Source organism: Penaeus monodon, unplaced genomic scaffold (assembly GCF_015228065.2).
Source record: "Penaeus monodon isolate SGIC_2016 unplaced genomic scaffold, NSTDA_Pmon_1 PmonScaffold_946, whole genome shotgun sequence".
NCBI lineage: Eukaryota > Metazoa > Arthropoda > Malacostraca > Decapoda > Penaeidae > Penaeus > Penaeus monodon.
The window spans coordinates 12,501-30,000 of record NW_023664836.1 but is presented as its reverse complement, the minus strand read 5'-3'; the positions used below and the strand labels follow the sequence as shown (position 1 = coordinate 30,000).

General features: G+C 37.4%; 2 protein-coding genes across 2 annotated transcripts in view; both read left to right on the top strand.

Moving 5' to 3' along the window:
* LOC119572068 (heme-binding protein 2-like) overlaps positions 1–431 on the top strand; it is a 1,735-nt gene extending 1,304 nt beyond the window's left edge. Inside the window, exon 5 of the mRNA XM_037919074.1 lies at positions 1–431. This exon is cut by the window's left edge and continues 100 nt beyond it. Coding sequence (XP_037775002.1) covers positions 1–87 — 87 coding nt within the window. The 3' untranslated portion in view covers positions 88–431.
* Positions 432–16,432: 16,001 nt separating this feature from the next.
* LOC119572066 (heme-binding protein 2-like) overlaps positions 16,433–17,500 on the top strand; it is a 1,833-nt gene continuing 765 nt past the window's right edge. The window contains exons 1-4 of the mRNA XM_037919073.1: positions 16,433–16,483; positions 16,689–16,748; positions 16,899–17,031; positions 17,342–17,500. The exon at positions 17,342–17,500 is cut by the window's right edge and continues 22 nt beyond it. Coding sequence (XP_037775001.1) covers positions 16,448–16,483; positions 16,689–16,748; positions 16,899–17,031; positions 17,342–17,500 — 388 coding nt within the window. The 5' untranslated portion in view covers positions 16,433–16,447. The remainder of the gene's footprint in view (positions 16,484–16,688; positions 16,749–16,898; positions 17,032–17,341) is intronic.

Here is a 17,500-nt window from a genome sequence, read left to right as displayed (position 1 = left end):
ACCTACTACACTGCTGGCTACGACTCTCCCTACGTTATCATCGGTCGCAACAACGAAGTCTGGTTCATGAAGAATGACATGAATTGATCCTCACTTACTTTAATGTCAACTTATTTATTATTTATTGGTATTATTAGAGATATGCAAACATAAACATACACTTACTGAAGAAAGAATCTTTTTTTATCCTCATGTATAATGAGACTAATGCATAACGCAACCTATTTAAATGTAAAGATGTTCAGAAAAGCATTAATTTAGAAGTAGGAGATTCAGTGAAAGGGGTTACTATACTTGTCACAGTAATTTTGCATCCTAAATACTATTTGTTTGGTGGTATGTGGACCTACAGAAGAGCTAGTGGTTCTTCACTAGCAATTTGTTTCTCAATCGACTTTTTACTTTTGACTGTTCATCGAACAGACAAGCAGAAATATAAGATTACTCATGTTTGCAATGACTGAAATATTCACAGTTAAAATACTTATATGCAGTTAATCAGACATTCGTATCTATATCCCTAAAAGCACCCTTCGCGAATGAAATGTTCCACGACAGAGAGTTACTGCGTGTAGCAAAAGGAGAATCTTAAATGTTTTTTTTTTTTTTAATTTTACAAATGTCAGAATACACGTTTAGTAACTAAGCAATAACTTTCATGTATTTACCGCCACCAACATTCCTTTCCAATATACTCCCACAAACACAAGAGATTTAGCGTCCTTCCAGGTCAGAGAGCTTGAACTCTCCGACGAATTATGGAGATATATTTTTACAATAGTTTTTACTATCTATTTCTTTATTTCATCATTCCAAGGTGACATTTATTACATAAATCAGTTCCTGGATAACTCTTGAATGGGTTAAACTGTATTGCACTTAAAAAAAAATCTAAATATCTAGTCTTGTTAAGGTTAATGCATTAGTGCAATAGCTCTTTTCGTTGTATAATCAACTGTATTGTTTTGAAGTGCTGACCTTATGCTTTTTCGAAAATAAATGTCTTTGAATTGCAGATGAATATATATCGGGCAGAGGTCTTTACTGTGATCTGTAGTTTAATGTATAATGTTAACAAAATTATATATATTTAATGTATATAACCATTTATGCAAGGTTATGATTATATATTTGTATATAGCTACGGTTATCTCTTATTTTGGTAAAATCCTACAGTTCGTATTTCGTGTCTCTGTTGCTCAACTGACCCTAGGTTAATAACTTTAAATGTTAGCTAAATCACTTACATAACGATAATTAATAAAGTATATAAATACGTATACGTATATATATATATATATATATATATATATATATATATATATATATAAGTAGTGGTATATACGACAGAACGGCGCACATTCAAATACGTACATGACAGAACGGCGCACATTCATGTACGTACATGAATGTGAAAGTAGGCCAGTGACCGTGACGTAATCAGTGACCTTGACGAAACCGCAAACCGCAACCAATGTCCACAACAACATAATCAATACCCGGAAATCATTAACCTACTTTCACATGTGCATTTTATGTTCGTACATGATGCCTCATAAGAGAAATAATGAAACAAATGATGTACTACAGACGAGTATCCCCTCCAATGCAGGTGACAGGTGACATAGATTAATGATCACAGCGTAACCACACAACCTTATCAGAGTGAAAGCAGGATAATGTAGGTGGACAAAATCGAACACCCTCACACACGTACATGAATGTGAAAGTAGGTCAGTGACCATGACGTAATCAGTGACCTTGACGAAACCACAAACCGCAAACCGCAACCAATGTCCACAACAACATAATCAATACCCGGAAATCATTAACCTACTTTCACATATGCATTTTATGTTCGTACATGACGCATCATAAGAGAAATAATGAAACAAATGATATACTACAGACGAGTATCCCCTCCAACGCAGGTGACAGGTGACATAGATTAATGATCACAACCTTGTCGAGAGTGAAAGCAGGATAATGATCACGAGGCAACCACTAGACCATAGCTAACGATGGCTAACGCGCACACCTTGCGGTTGAAAATGGTGCATCATAACAGAAAGATGACCACTGAATGTGATTAACTAATCAATATCCGTATCCGAAATCATTACTCATAACCAGTGATGTACAGACGAGTATCCCCTCCAATGCAGGTTGACATAGATCAATGATCACCACGTAATCACAAAACCTTGTCGAGAGTGAAAGTAGTAACCACCAGACCGTAGCTAATGATGACTAACACGCACACCTTACAGTCCAAAATAGTACATCATAACAGAAAGATGACCAATATCCGTAACCGAAATCATTACCCGTAGGCAGATGCTACAGATGACTCACCCGCGGCTCCTCCCATCCACACCGCAATATTCACCATGTTTAAACTTATACCGAGATCGAGAATTGATTCTGTTACAGACGAGGGAAACCATCTCTCCTAATGACTGAAACTGTCAAAATCAATAATAAATAGGTCACACAGGTCTGCTAATGACCGATAATTTCTGCTCCTCTCTCACTGTACCAGAGATAAGAATACAATTAAGTGTAAAGGATTATAAAAATTCGCCATACAATATATACCTTTATTTTCGATTGTATAAACACTTTGGCAATATGCACCATGTTTGATCTTGTAACTGAATCGATAATTAATCCTGCTACAGACGAGTGATCACCCTCTTAATTCATCATAATCCATAAATGTCCCTCTAATGATGCCTAACGCGCTCACCTAAAGGATGTCTCCTCCTCTCCGAAGTAATAAGAAGAATCTGAATAAGAGGAAGAAGAAGCACACAAACAAACAAACATGCACCCAGCTGCTGACATACGCAAAGTCCGAGAACAGGGAACACCGCCTTCCGTTCCTACTGCCCCCGATCCACATTCCCTCATATCCCGATAGGAAGCAATAATGGTAGAGGAAGAAGACGCAAACAAACAAATAGCACAAAAGACCGATAGACGTACTAGTTCACCCCATTCCCTCCCCCTCCCCTCCCCCTCACACCACAATATTCACCATGTTGGAATTTGTAACTGAATCGATAATTAATCCTGCTACAGACGAGTGACCACCCATTCTAATTCATCATAATCCATAAATGTCCCTCTAATGATGACTAATACGTTCACCTAAAGGGTGTCTCTACTCCTCTCCAAAGCAATAATAAGAATAAGAATAAGAGGAAGAAGCACACAATCAAACAAAAATGCATACAGCTGCTGACACACGCAAAGTCCGAGAACAAGGAAGCCTCCACCCCCCGACCCGCATTCCCCCCCCCCCATATTCCGTTACGGAGCAATAACGGTAAAAGTCTTGACACGTCGGTTACGTTAAATCGCCAAAACATCCCAATATTAAGAATTCATTGCAATCAAAAGGATTATAAAATACGTTGCTGTAATCAATATGTTTTTATTAAGGTCTTCATATATGCCTTTAGTACAAACAAACAGACACAAATACAAATCATATCGCCCCAGAATTTCATATAACGAGGGTGATAATATGATCATTTCTTCTTATTCAGAGGTAATGACGGTGGCGGTGCACTCTCGTCTTGAGGTGTAACCAACCAAGAAAAGGAAATCCATTTTAACCCTTACTAAGATTGACAATGTTCGCATTACGTAAATATAAGACAAAAATATATGCATATAACACTATCCATTTCTCACTCCATATGCATATATAAAAAAAAATACTTGCAAAGACCATAATCAATATCTTTACAAATGTTTACAAATGCATAATATAACAAAGATGCAACTCTAATAAAAATATCTCAACAGACATTTCTTAACTTCGCGGGAACGATTGATAAACTTGCGAACTCCTCTCTTCTTTTAACATGTTATACTAGTCGTTCTTACATCCAAAGGTATCTTCATAATAAAAATACAATTCAGTGAAAAGGATCATGAAACTCTTTGTACCCAACATGCCTTTAATATGACTTTCAAGAACACAAACACGCGTCCTAACAGGTGATAACACAAATAAGATAAAAATAACAGGCTTATATTTTTTGTGTAAATGTAAATGCGATAACTACCACTACGCACGTTTGAAAATTGCAGGCTTATACAACAGGTTAATCATAATATAACAGGTGCAACCCTAATAAGAATAACAACAGAAATTTCTAACTTCGCGGGACGATTGATAAGCTATCTTACATCCCAAAGGCATCTTTCTAATAAAAATACAATTCACTCAAAAGGATCATGAAACTCTGTGTGTACTCAATGTCTTTATTATGACTTTCACAAAACACACAATCCTAACAGGTGATAATACAAATAAAATAACAAGCTTAAATTTCTGTGTAAATGTAAATGCGATAACCACTATCTCATACCTTTGAAAATTTCAGGCTTATACAACAGTTTAATTACCTAACAGGTTGAAAAGTCACCGGTTTTATTCTATTTAGAGAGCATTAATAGGGTTTTCAACACATCTGCGCGAGACCAAAGACGGGTTTCCCATCCTATTCCGTCTGAACAGTTAATATCTACCAACTAGAACCACCCTGTCCACACGTGCTGAACCAGTTATGTTTTGCTAATTAACCTCAAGGGGCAATGCGGTATATTTCCTAAAATGTTCCCGCCTCAGCTCTCAATTTTGTACAATCTACAATGCAAACTAGTAAATATGTTCAGCTTTCCCATATGTATAACTCTGTGCACGCCAATACAGTGCATTCTCTTCTGATATAAAAAGACCAGGGTAAACATCGATTAGGGATCCTCCGTTTTATGGACTAGCTATGGACTATGGTTTTATGAAGGTGGACTAGCTTTTCAGTAATTTACTCCCCCTCCTCGAAATTGTCCCTACAAGTATATACGAAGAAAAGGAACTATGCAACGGTAACCACTAATGTTGGTTACTATAGTTTCATTTATCTAGCAAATTTTTTTTTTTTTTGTCTCCTACAAGAACGGGAAAAATATTATAAAAGGACACAAATAACCTTGCCAACGGGTATAATTCAACCAAACTTTACTTCTCGATTTCCCCGTCATTGCCTTTCTACAAATATGCAGCAAGAGATAGAGCTAGATAAGTTGTTATCTTTAAGAGACGATCACCTCACCACCGGACTATGGTGATTTACTTTATCGGGAAACGTACATTCAGCCACCGCTTTTTAAGTAACACATGCATATATTTTCTCAAATCTCCCTATTCAAAGAGAGAAATATTTTTTACGTTGGCACTGAATAAAACTTGACACTCGATCTCTTTAATATTTTCTGAATATCTTAATACAAAGTCATACCAAATGAAAAAAAAATATATATCTTAACATCCTTTGCCTATGATTTTCACTATGTCCCTATTTGTTGTAGTAGCGAAAACATTTAAGGCCCCTATAAACTATTTTTATCTTCAAAAATCAAAACACCTGTATAACAAGAAGGCTTTCACTTGATTATTTTTCCCTTTTAGCAACTATGTCTTTATCAAAAACAAGAACTTTTATAAGATATGAAAAAAGAGGTAAAATAATATAACTCCCCATGTTATAAAGCTTTTATAATTGTACGTGTATTGGACAATGACAAAGTCAAATTCGCCTAAAGCAGGGATTTTTTGACCAAGGATATGTTTACCCCTGTGAGTAAAAAAAATATATATTAGTGACACACTCGATGCGATGGATCTTAGCAGACAGCATGCGATTTTCCAACTGATGCGTTTTTTTTTCTTTTCTTAAACCGAGTTATCAACAACTATATATTATATTTCTTAATCAAAACGTTCTTTGCAAAATATAAAAAATAAAGGTGCTTTCTTGTTGTGTGTCTACATTAGATATTCTTGTTTTACATGGCAGTAAAGGGTATATGACGAGCAACATACAGTCGAGGAGGTAAGTTATAGAGAAAGGGTTGAAAATCACAGTCCTAAAGGGGAAAAAGCCGCATCCGAAGCAATATTTTCTAAATGACAAGTAAAAAGCATTCGTTTAGGAGAAAAAATATTCGCATTACCTCATAATAAGGGAGGGAAAAGCTTCTTTTCATAACTTAGAGAAAGCAAAATGCCCTTTTTTTCAAATACAAGGGTGATTGAAGTATTTGTGTATGACCAGAGCAGTTTTTTTCAGACTTGGGAAATATATGGTAAGGGTTAAAATGTTATAGCATTGCTATCATCTTTAACAAAAAGTCTTATTTATCTAAAGATGCCTTCCTAAACTCTGACAATGCTCCAGGCAATATCCAGACAGGTATCAGGGAATACCCCTTCTTGTCACGAGATAATGACTTCATCGACATACTAAAACCATTAATGGGCGTGCGAAGTGAGGAAGAGGCGAACAATAGAGCGACACCATGGAAGTACTTTTCTCGTCTCCTTTCGTGAAGAACCGCATACTTAATGAATATCTACCATGGAAATCGCACCCCTTCAATCATTTGACCAAGGTAAACCCCCATGTTCTAGATAGCTAGAAAGTTTTAGAAATGCTCGCCTCGGTTGTTGATTTTAGTAGCACATCGTTCTTCACACCCACTCGTTCCGCTAGCTCACGCTCTGTTCTCCCTATCAAACATGCCATATCTTGCTGGCGAGGCCTCACCCTTCTCCTAAATCTGCTCCTCCTCCCCTCTCCCCTCGACTAAGCGCGATGCTGTATTTACCGCGAGGATGTAAAAAATGGTGATTATAATCATAACTGGAGCTATAACATAACTTCACACAACACTAAATATGTATGACATTGATTGACTTAGAATTGGCGATGCTTATAGCCATATCAAGCTTGGAGGTTCCTTGCGAAGAAAACATAAAATTTGATAAAAGAAAACAGTAATATGTCTTTCATTAGTAGTATAAAATAGATAATTACTCGTATGACTGCAATACACAATCAACATAGTACAAACATTTGCCGCGTTAATTTGTCAGAATTTATAATTCCATCATTCATTCAAGTTTTGCTTCTCGCTTTCCTCGCAATTATGTATTTTTTCCCATTCGCAGACAGAAATACGACGATAGCAGGGAACGATTTGCTGTCTTCCGGGCATGTCACCTCTGTCGGAAGGAGCATTCAGAATCTGATAGAGGCTTATAAATACTAACAACCGCATCCGAGCCATTACATGCTAGTATTTTATCAAATTTCCTTATGTAAAAGTGTAATTCTTATTCTTAAATGACAAATAATGCTTACCAATGGGATCAATATATGTATTTTTTGCATAAAAGTACCATCTAACCTTGTTATTAAAGAAGAAATAAGCAAATATACCCAAAACTATTAACATATTTTGTCTTAGAAAAAAAAAAAATAATAATTGATCGATTGATTGATTATTTAAGATTATCTGCCCCGCCTACGGCAAAAAACACCAATACATATTATATAAAAATCAAATCATGAGTAATGTGCTTATAAAAGTATAAAGTTATTGTATAAATATTATGCACCCTTATATTTTGTTTAAAATATTAGACTCCCTTAGGAAACTAATAAGTCCTATGTCACAATCCTCCGATACATTTTCCAGCGGGACAAGTACATACGTCTGAGAATGCTGCACATTTTCCCACTAAATGTGCGACCGCCAATGGCACTCCTCACAATGTGGTGCACTTTTAGCTGTCATCAGTGACCGATTCTCAACCTTGTTAACAAAACTTCTACTTGGTGGTTACATTATAATCATTCAGCATGTAAACTGCCTGCGTTAATAGCGTCTTCTTCGTCGTCAGAGAATATTTCTCCCTGTAATGTTGACCGCAGCCTAGACGAGGGACTCTATATTCCCGCACGCGCCGCACTCATCACCGACGCGGATGCGCGCGCGGGGAAGTAAAACCGCACGCGGCGCCGACGAGGGCGGCGGGGCGGCGGAGGGCGGCGGCGGCGGCGAGGGCGGCGGAGGGCGGCGGCGGCGAGGGCGACGGAGGGCGACAGGGGAGGGGGGCGCCTTTGACGACAACGCTTACATAGAGAGGGGGAGGGGCACATTCAAGTTACTATATTTCTCAATTTTTCCCTGCGTAAAGTCGTTTGAATATTTAAAAAATGACACTCATAAACCGTACCTGTCAACAATTTCAATATTTTTAATTATAAAGGTTCTCTCTCTCTCTCTCTCTCTCTCTCTCTCTCTCTCTCTATATATATATATATATATATATATATATATATATATATATATATATATATATATATCCACTTGATGTAAAAAAGTGATAAAAATATCTTGTATATTAGATAAAAGGGACCTTGTAAAATACTGCTCAGAGGCAAAATATGAAATACAAGGAATTAGATGATGACAAAGCCGGTTTATCTACTGAAGATAACACTGCAAAATTTAGCGAAAATAATATTTTTCTTGATATCAAAGAACTTTTATAAGAAGCCCCTCCCCTGTCGCCCCAACCGCCCTCCGTCGCCCTCGCCGCCGCCGCCGCCCTCCGCCGCCCTCGCCGCCGCCGCCGCCCTCCGCCGCCGCCGCCGCCCTCGTCGGCGCCGCGTGCGGTTTTACTTCCCCGCGCGCGCATCCGCGTCGGTGATGAGTGCGGCGCGTGCGGGAATATAGAGTCCCTCGTCTAGGCTGCGGTCAACATTACAGGGAGAATATTCTCTGACGACGAAGAAGACGCTATTAACGCAGGCAGTTTACATGCTGAATGATTATAATGTAACCACCAAGTAGAAGTTTTGTTAACAAGGTTGAGAATCGGTCACTGATGACAGCTAAAAGTGCACCACATTGTGAGGAGTGCCATTGGCGGTCGCACATTTAGTGGGAAAATGTGCAGCATTCTCAGACGTATGTACTTGTCCCGCTGGAAAATGTATCGGAGGATTGTGACATAGGACTTATTAGTTTCCTAAGGGAGTCTAATATTTTAAACAAAATATAAGGGTGCATAATATTTATACAATAACTTTATACTTTTATAAGCACATTACTCATGATTTGATTTTTATATAATATGTATTGGTGTTTTTTGCCGTAGGCGGGGCAGATAATCTTAAATAATCAATCAATCGATCAATTATTATTATTTTTTTTTCTAAGACAAAATATGTTAATAGTTTTGGGTGTATTTGCTTATTTCTTCTTCAATAACAAGGTTAGATGGTACTTTTATGCAAAAAATACATATATTGATCCCATTGGTAAGCATTATTTGTCATTTAAGAATAAGAATTACACTTTTACATAAGGAAATTTGATAAAATACTAGCATGTAATGGCTCGGATGCGGTTGTTAGTATTTATAAGCCTCTATCAGATTCTGAATGCTCCTTCCGACAGAGGTGACATGCCCGGAAGACAGCAAATCGTTCCCTGCTATCGTCGTATTTCTGTCTGCGAATGGGAAAAAAAAATACATAATTGCGAGGAAAGCGAGAAGCAAAACTTGAATGAATGATGGAATTATAAATTCTGACAAATTAACGCGGCAAATGTTTGTACTATGTTGATTGTGTATTGCAGTCATACGAGTAATTATCTATTTTATACTACTAATGAAAGACATATTACTGTTTTCTTTTATCAAATTTTATGTTTTCTTCGCAAGGAACCTCCAAGCTTGATATGGCTATAAGCATCGCCAATTCTAAGTCAATCAATGTCAATACATATTTAGTGTTGTGTGGTTATGTTATAGCTCCAGTTATGATTATAATCACCATTTTTTACATCCTCGCGGTAAATACAGCATCGCGCTTAGTCGAGGGGAGAGGGGAGGAGGAGCAGATTTAGGAGAAGGGTGAGGCCTCGCCAGCAAGATATGGCATGTTTGATAGGGAGGACAGAGCGTGAGCTAGCGGAACGAGTGGGTGTGAAGAACGATGTGCTACTAAAATCAACAACCGAGGCGAGCATTTCTAAAACTTTCTAGCTATCTAGAACATGGGGGTTTACCTTGGTCAAATGATTGAAGGCGTGCGATTTCCATGGTAGATATTCATTAAGTATGCGGTTCTTCACGAAAGGAGACGAGAAAAGTACTTCCATGGTGTCGCTCTATTGTTCGCCTCTTCCTCACTTCGCACGCCCATTAATGGTTTTAGTATGTCGATGAAGTCATTATCTCGTGACAAGAAGGGGTATTCCCTGATACCTGTCTGGATATTACTGGAGCATTGTCAGAGTTTAGGAAGGCATCTTTAGATAAATAAGACTTTTTGTTAAGATGATAGCAATGCTATAACATTTTAACCCTTACCATATATTCCCAAGTCTGAAAAAACTGCTCTGGTCATACACAATACTTCAATCACCCTTGTTTTGAAAAAAAAGGGCATTTTGCTTTCTCTAAGTTATGAAAAGAAGCATTTCCCTCCCTTATTATGAGGTAATGCGAATATTTTTTCTCCTAAACGAATGCTTTTTTACTTGTCATTTAGAAAATATTGCTTCGGATGCGGCTTTTTCCCCTTTAGGACTGTGATTTTCAACCCTTTCTCTATAACTTACCTCCTCGACTGTATGTTGCTCGTCATATACCCTTTACTGCCATGTAAAACAAGAATATCTAATGTAGACACACAACAAGAAAGCACCTTTATTTTTTATATTTTGCAAAGAACGTTTTGATTAAGAAATATAATATATAGTTGTTGATAACTCGGTTTAAGAAAAGAAAAAAAAAACGCATCAGTTGGAAAATCGCATGCTGTCTGCTAAGATCCATCGCATCGAGTGTGTCACTAATATATATTTTTTTACTCACAGGGGTAAACATATCCTTGGTCAAAAAAATCCCTGCTTTAGGCGAATTTGACTTTGTCATTGTCCAATACACGTACAATTATAAAAGCTTTATAACATGGGGAGTTATATTATTTTACCTCTTTTTTCATATCTTATAAAAGTTCTTGTTTTTGATAAAGACATAGTTGCTAAAAGGGAAAAATAATCAAGTGAAAGCCTTCTTGTTATACAGGTGTTTTGATTTTTGAAGATAAAAATAGTTTATAGGGACCTTAAATGTTTTCGCTACTACAACAAATAGGGACATAGTGAAAAATCATAGGCAAAGGATGTTAAGATATATATATTTTTTTCATTTGGTATGACTTTGTATTAAGATATTCAGAAAATATTAAAGAGATCGAGTGTCAAGTTTTATTCAGTGCCAACGTAAAAAATATTTCTCTCTTTGTATAGGGAGATTTGAGAAAATATATGCATGTGTTACTTAAAAAGCGGTGGCTGAATGTACGTTTCCCGATGAAGTAAATCACCATGGTCCGGCGGTGAGGTGATCGTCTCTTAAAGATAACAACTTATCTAGCTCTATCTCTTGCTGCATATTTGTAGAAAGGCAATGACGGGGAAATCGAGAAGTAAAGTTTGGTTGAATTATACCCGTTGGCAAGGTTATTTGTGTCCTTTTATAATATTTTTCCCGTTCTTGTAGGAGACAAAAAAAAAAAAACATATTTGCTAGATAAATGAAACTATAGTAACCAACATTAGTGGTTACCGTTGCATAGTTCCTTTTCTTCGTATATACTTGTAGGGACAATTTCGAGGAGGGGGAGTAAATTACTGAAAAGCTAGTCCACCTTCATAAAACCATAGTCCATAGCTAGTCCATAAAACGGAGGATCCCTAATCGATGTTTACCCTGGTCTTTTTATATCAGAAGAGAATGCACTGTATTGGCGTGCACAGAGTTATACATATGGGAAAGCTGAACATATTTCCTAGTTTGCATTGTAGATTGTACAAAATTGAGAGCTGAGGCGGGAACATTTTAGGAAATATACCGCATTGCCCCTTGAGGTTAATTAGCAAAACATAACTGGTTCAGCACGTGGGGACAGGTGGTGGTTCTAGTTGGTAGATAATTAACTGTTCAGACGGAAATAGGATGGGGAAACCCGTCTTTGGTCTCGCGCAGATGTGTTGAAAACCCTATTAATGCTCTCTAAATAGAATAAAACCGGTGACTTTTCAACCTGTTAGGTAATTAAACTGTTGTATAAGCCTGAAATTTTCAAAGGTATGAGATAGTGGTTATCGCATTTACATTTACACAGAAAATTTAAGCTTGTTATTTTATTTGTATTATCACCTGTTAGGATGTGTGTTTGTGAAAGTCATAATAAAGACATTGAGTACAACAAGAGTTTCATGATCCTTTTGAGTGAATTGTATTTTTATTAGAAAGATGCCTTTGGGATGTAAGATAGCTTATCAATCGTCCCGCGAAGTTAAGAAATTTCTGTTGTTATTCTTATTAGGGTTGCACCTGTTATATTATGATTAACCTGTTGTATAAGCCTGCAATTTTCAAACGTGCGTAGTGGTAGTTATCGCATTTACATTTACACAAAAAATATAAGCCTGTTATTTTTATCTTATTTGTGTTATCACTGTTAGGACGCGTGTTTGTGTTCTTGAAAGTCATATTAAAGGCATGTTGGGTACAACAAGAGTTTCATGATCCTTTTCACTGAATTGTATTTTTATTATGAAGATACCTTTGGGATGTAAGAACGACTAGTATAACATGTTAAAAGAAGAGAGGAGTTCGCAAGTTTATCAATCGTTCCCGCGAAGTTAAGAAATGTCTGTTGAGATATTTTTATTAGAGTTGCATCTTTGTTATATTATGCATTTGTAAACATTTGTAAAGATATTGATTATGGTCTTTGCAAGTATTTTTTTTTATATATGCATATGGAGTGAGAAATGGATAGTGTTATATGCATATATTTTTGTCTTATATTTACGTAATGCGAACATTGTCAATCTTAGTAAGGGTTAAAATGGATTTCCTTTTCTTGGTTGGTTACACCTCAAGACGAGAGTGCACCGCCACCGTCATTACCTCTGAATAAGAAGAAATGATCATATTATCACCCTCGTTATATGAAATTCTGGGGCGATATGATTTGTATTTGTGTCTGTTTGTTTGTACTAAAGGCATATATGAAGACCTTAATAAAAACATATTGATTACAGCAACGTATTTTATAATCCTTTTGATTGCAATGAATTCTTAATATTGGGATGTTTTGGCGATTTAACGTAACCGACGTGTCAAGACTTTTACCGTTATTGCTCCGTAACGGAATATGGGGGGGAATGCGGGTCGGGGGGTGGAGGCTTCCTTGTTCTCGGACTTTGCGTGTGTCAGCAGCTGTATGCATTTTTGTTTGATTGTGTGCTTCTTCCTCTTATTCTTATTCTTATTATTGCTTTGGAGAGGAGTAGAGACACCCTTTAGGTGAACGTATTAGTCATCATTAGAGGGACATTTATGGATTATGATGAATTAGAAGGGGTGGTCACTCGTCTGTAGCAGGATTAATTATCGATTCAGTTACAAATTCCAACATGGTGAATATTGTGGTGTGAGGGGGAGGGGGAGGGGGAGGGAATGGGGTGAACTAGTACGTCTATCGGTCTTTTGTGCTATTTGTTTGTTTGCGTCTTCTTCCTCTACCATTATTGCTTCCTATCGGGATATGAGGGAATGTGGATCGGGGGCAGTAGGAACGGAAGGCGGTGTTCCCTGTTCTCGGACTTTGCGTATGTCAGCAGCTGGGTGCATGTTTGTTTGTTTGTGTGCTTCTTCTTCCTCTTATTCAGATTCTTCTTATTACTTCGGAGAGGAGGAGACATCCTTTAGGTGAGCGCGTTAGGCATCATTAGAGGGACATTTATGGATTATGATGAATTAAGAGGGTGATCACTCGTCTGTAGCAGGATTAATTATCGATTCAGTTACAAGATCAAACATGGTGCATATTGCCAAAGTGTTTATACAATCGAAAATAAAGGTATATATTGTATGGCGAATTTTTATAATCCTTTACACTTAATTGTATTCTTATCTCTGGTACAGTGAGAGAGGAGCAGAAATTATCGGTCATTAGCAGACCTGTGTGACCTATTTATTATTGATTTTGACAGTTTCAGTCATTAGGAGAGACGGTTTCCCTCGTCTGTAACAGAATCAATTCTCGATCTCGGTACAAGTTTAAACATGGTGAATATTGCGGTGTGGATGGGAGGAGCCGCGGGTGAGTCATCTGTAGCATCTGCCTACGGGTAATGATTTCGGTTACGGATATTGGTCATCTTTCTGTTATGATGTACTATTTTGGACTGTAAGGTGTGCGTGTTAGTCATCATTAGCTACGGTCTGGTGGTTACTACTTTCACTCTCGACAAGGTTTTGTGATTACGTGGTGATCATTGATCTATGTCAACCTGCATTGGAGGGGATACTCGTCTGTACATCACTGGTTATGAGTAATGATTTCGGATACGGATATTGATTAGTTAATCACATTCAGTGGTCATCTTTCTGTTATGATGCACCATTTTCAACCGCAAGGTGTGCGCGTTAGCCATCGTTAGCTATGGTCTAGTGGTTGCCTCGTGATCATTATCCTGCTTTCACTCTCGACAAGGTTGTGATCATTAATCTATGTCACCTGTCACCTGCGTTGGAGGGGATACTCGTCTGTAGTATATCATTTGTTTCATTATTTCTCTTATGGATGCGTCATGTACGAACATAAAATGCATATGTGAAAGTAGGTTAATGATTTCCGGGTATGATTATGTTGTTGTGGACATTGGTTGCGGTTTGCGGTTTGTGGTTTCGTCAAGGTCACTGATTACGTCATGGTCACTGACCTACTTTCACATTCATGTACGTGTGTGAGGGTGTTCGATTTTGTCCACCTACATTATCCTGCTTTCACTCTCGATAAGGTTGTGTGGTTACGCTGTGATCATTAATCTATGTCACCTGTCACCTGCATTGGAGGGGATACTCGTCTGTAGTACATCATTTGTTTCATTATTTCTCTTATGAGGCATCATGTACGAACATAAAATGCACATGTGAAAGTAGGTTAATGATTTCCGGGTATTGATTATGTTGTTGTGGACATTGGTTGCGGTTTGCGGTTTCGTCAAGGTCACTGATTACGTCACGGTCACTGGCCTACTTTCACATTCATGTACGTACATGAATGTGCGCCGTTCTGTCATGTACGTATTTGAATGTGCGCCGTTCTGTCGTATATACCACTACTTATATTATATATAAGAGAGAGAGAGAGATAGGTGTGTGTGAATATACATATGTATATATGTATATATATGCATACGTGTGTATATTTGTATGCATAAATATATGTATATATTTTTGATACATGTATATATGTGCCTATATACATATAGAAATAGATAGATAGATAGATATAGATATATGCATATACATATACAGACTCGCACACTCATACACATACACACACATACACACACACACACACACACACACACACACACACACACACACACACACACACACACACATATATATATATATATATATATATATATATATATATATATATATATCATAATGGTCTCTAATTTCAATTCACAAGAAAACCACTATGTTATCTGGCAGGTCCAGAGGAAAACTCAGTATCTGTTTAGCTGGTTCATTGACATAACAGTCACGGAGTTATGAAGAGATCTTGTTGTGGTAGACGTGGCGGAGGCGGCGTCAGCTCCTACGGGCGAAAGGGGGAGGTGCTCGCGGTTCAAGGAACGGACTCGAACTGACTCCTGCGGGTCTTGCTAGGTCGCTTCAGCCCTAAGGCGTGGAGACACAGCTGCTTACCGTCGGTTACCAATTCCGGAGCGTTTCCTGTTGTCGCCGAAGGTGAGGTCATGTCCCAGGCGGTTTCCATTGATTAATGGATGTCACACACATATATATATAATATATATATATATATATATATATATATATATATATATATATATATATATATATATGCACACACACACACACACACACACACTTATATATGTATGTATGTATAAATTCATATATGTATACATGTGTGTATAAACACATACATATATGTATCTTTACATACATATGCATATATCTAAATATAAATATATATATAAGCATGTATATGTAAATATATAATGCATATTTACATATATATACAAATAACATACGTTTATATATACATATATTTATGAATATATAATACACATTCATACTTACATATATGCAAGTATATATATATATATATATATATATATATATATATATATATATATGTATACATATGTATATATGTATATATACACACATATACCTGTGTGTATGTATGCACATATATATACGAATAAAATCCTATATATAGACAGATATAGACATACGTCAGTATGTACACAATTATACAGTGTGTATGTATTATACAAAAGTATCATGTCTTCATATAAGTGAATGTGTTTTACGCTTATAAAACAGCGTGGGAAACCTGCAATCTACTCGTCTGCTTCCCTTATCGCCTTACATCAGAGTCTGGCCTATATAAAGCGGACCAGATAAACGACCGCCACTTCCTTCTCAACTCACTCGCCAACCATGAGGACCTTCGCAGCTCTTGCTCTCTTGGCTCAGGTGAGCTCATGTTATCGTTACTCACTTGTTATCTTTAATGAAGAATGGCAAGGTTATTGAAATTCAACTCACACTGCTAATTCAATTCATTAGGCAGCAATTTTAAGTGAAGTTAGATTTACGAAGGCTTACTTCGATAGGACTTTTCATAATAAAGTGAAATCTGTGATGGCCATTTAAATTTAGCTATTCTCTTGGTCCTCAGGTGTGCCATCTCACCCTGGCCATCGAATCGGCTCCTTATAACCTAGTTAACTCTGCTGAGGTAAGTAGTTTCTTGGAATCTTAATTGCTTAATTTACCGATAAATTTCTTGATATTAGAATTGTCTGCTTCACAAAGCTTTTGTCTATTGGAGTCTCCCTCCCAGGAAAAATAATTTGTGTAATAATTAAAGCCAAGGGTCTGTTTGCAGACGTACGAGGAGCGCGTGTACCCGGCGCAGAAGTGGGTCACCACATCCCATCTCTCCATCTCTCACCACGAAGCCACCAGTGACGTCATGTTCCGCAAATTGTTCAACTACATCGACGGACAGAATGATGCAGGTGTGACTTTTGGATTATATGGTTTTGTCGTATTAATCTTATTTCTATAGCACGCATACACTTTTCCACACACATTGATATATATGTGTGTATTCACACAAAACACACGTACTCCTGTTTGCTAAGTGTGTGAAAAAAAAAATAATAATAAATAAAATAAAGACGCATACCGAGATACAAACATAAATGAAGATGATTGCAAAGTAACTGTGCAAACTGCAAAGAAAGAACAAGAGAAAGAAGGATAGATAGAGGCAGGGTGAGAATGACATTCCGAAATTTAAAAAGCGTTCTATCCGCTTTTGGACAGCCATGAAGATCGACATGACAGCCCCCGTGACCACGCTGGTCATCCCCGGAGAAGGACCCAACTGCGAGAACAACTTCACCATGAGCTTCTACGTCCCCGCCGCCCACCAAGACAACCCGCCCACGCCCACCAACCCTGACGTGTACATCGAAGAGCGAC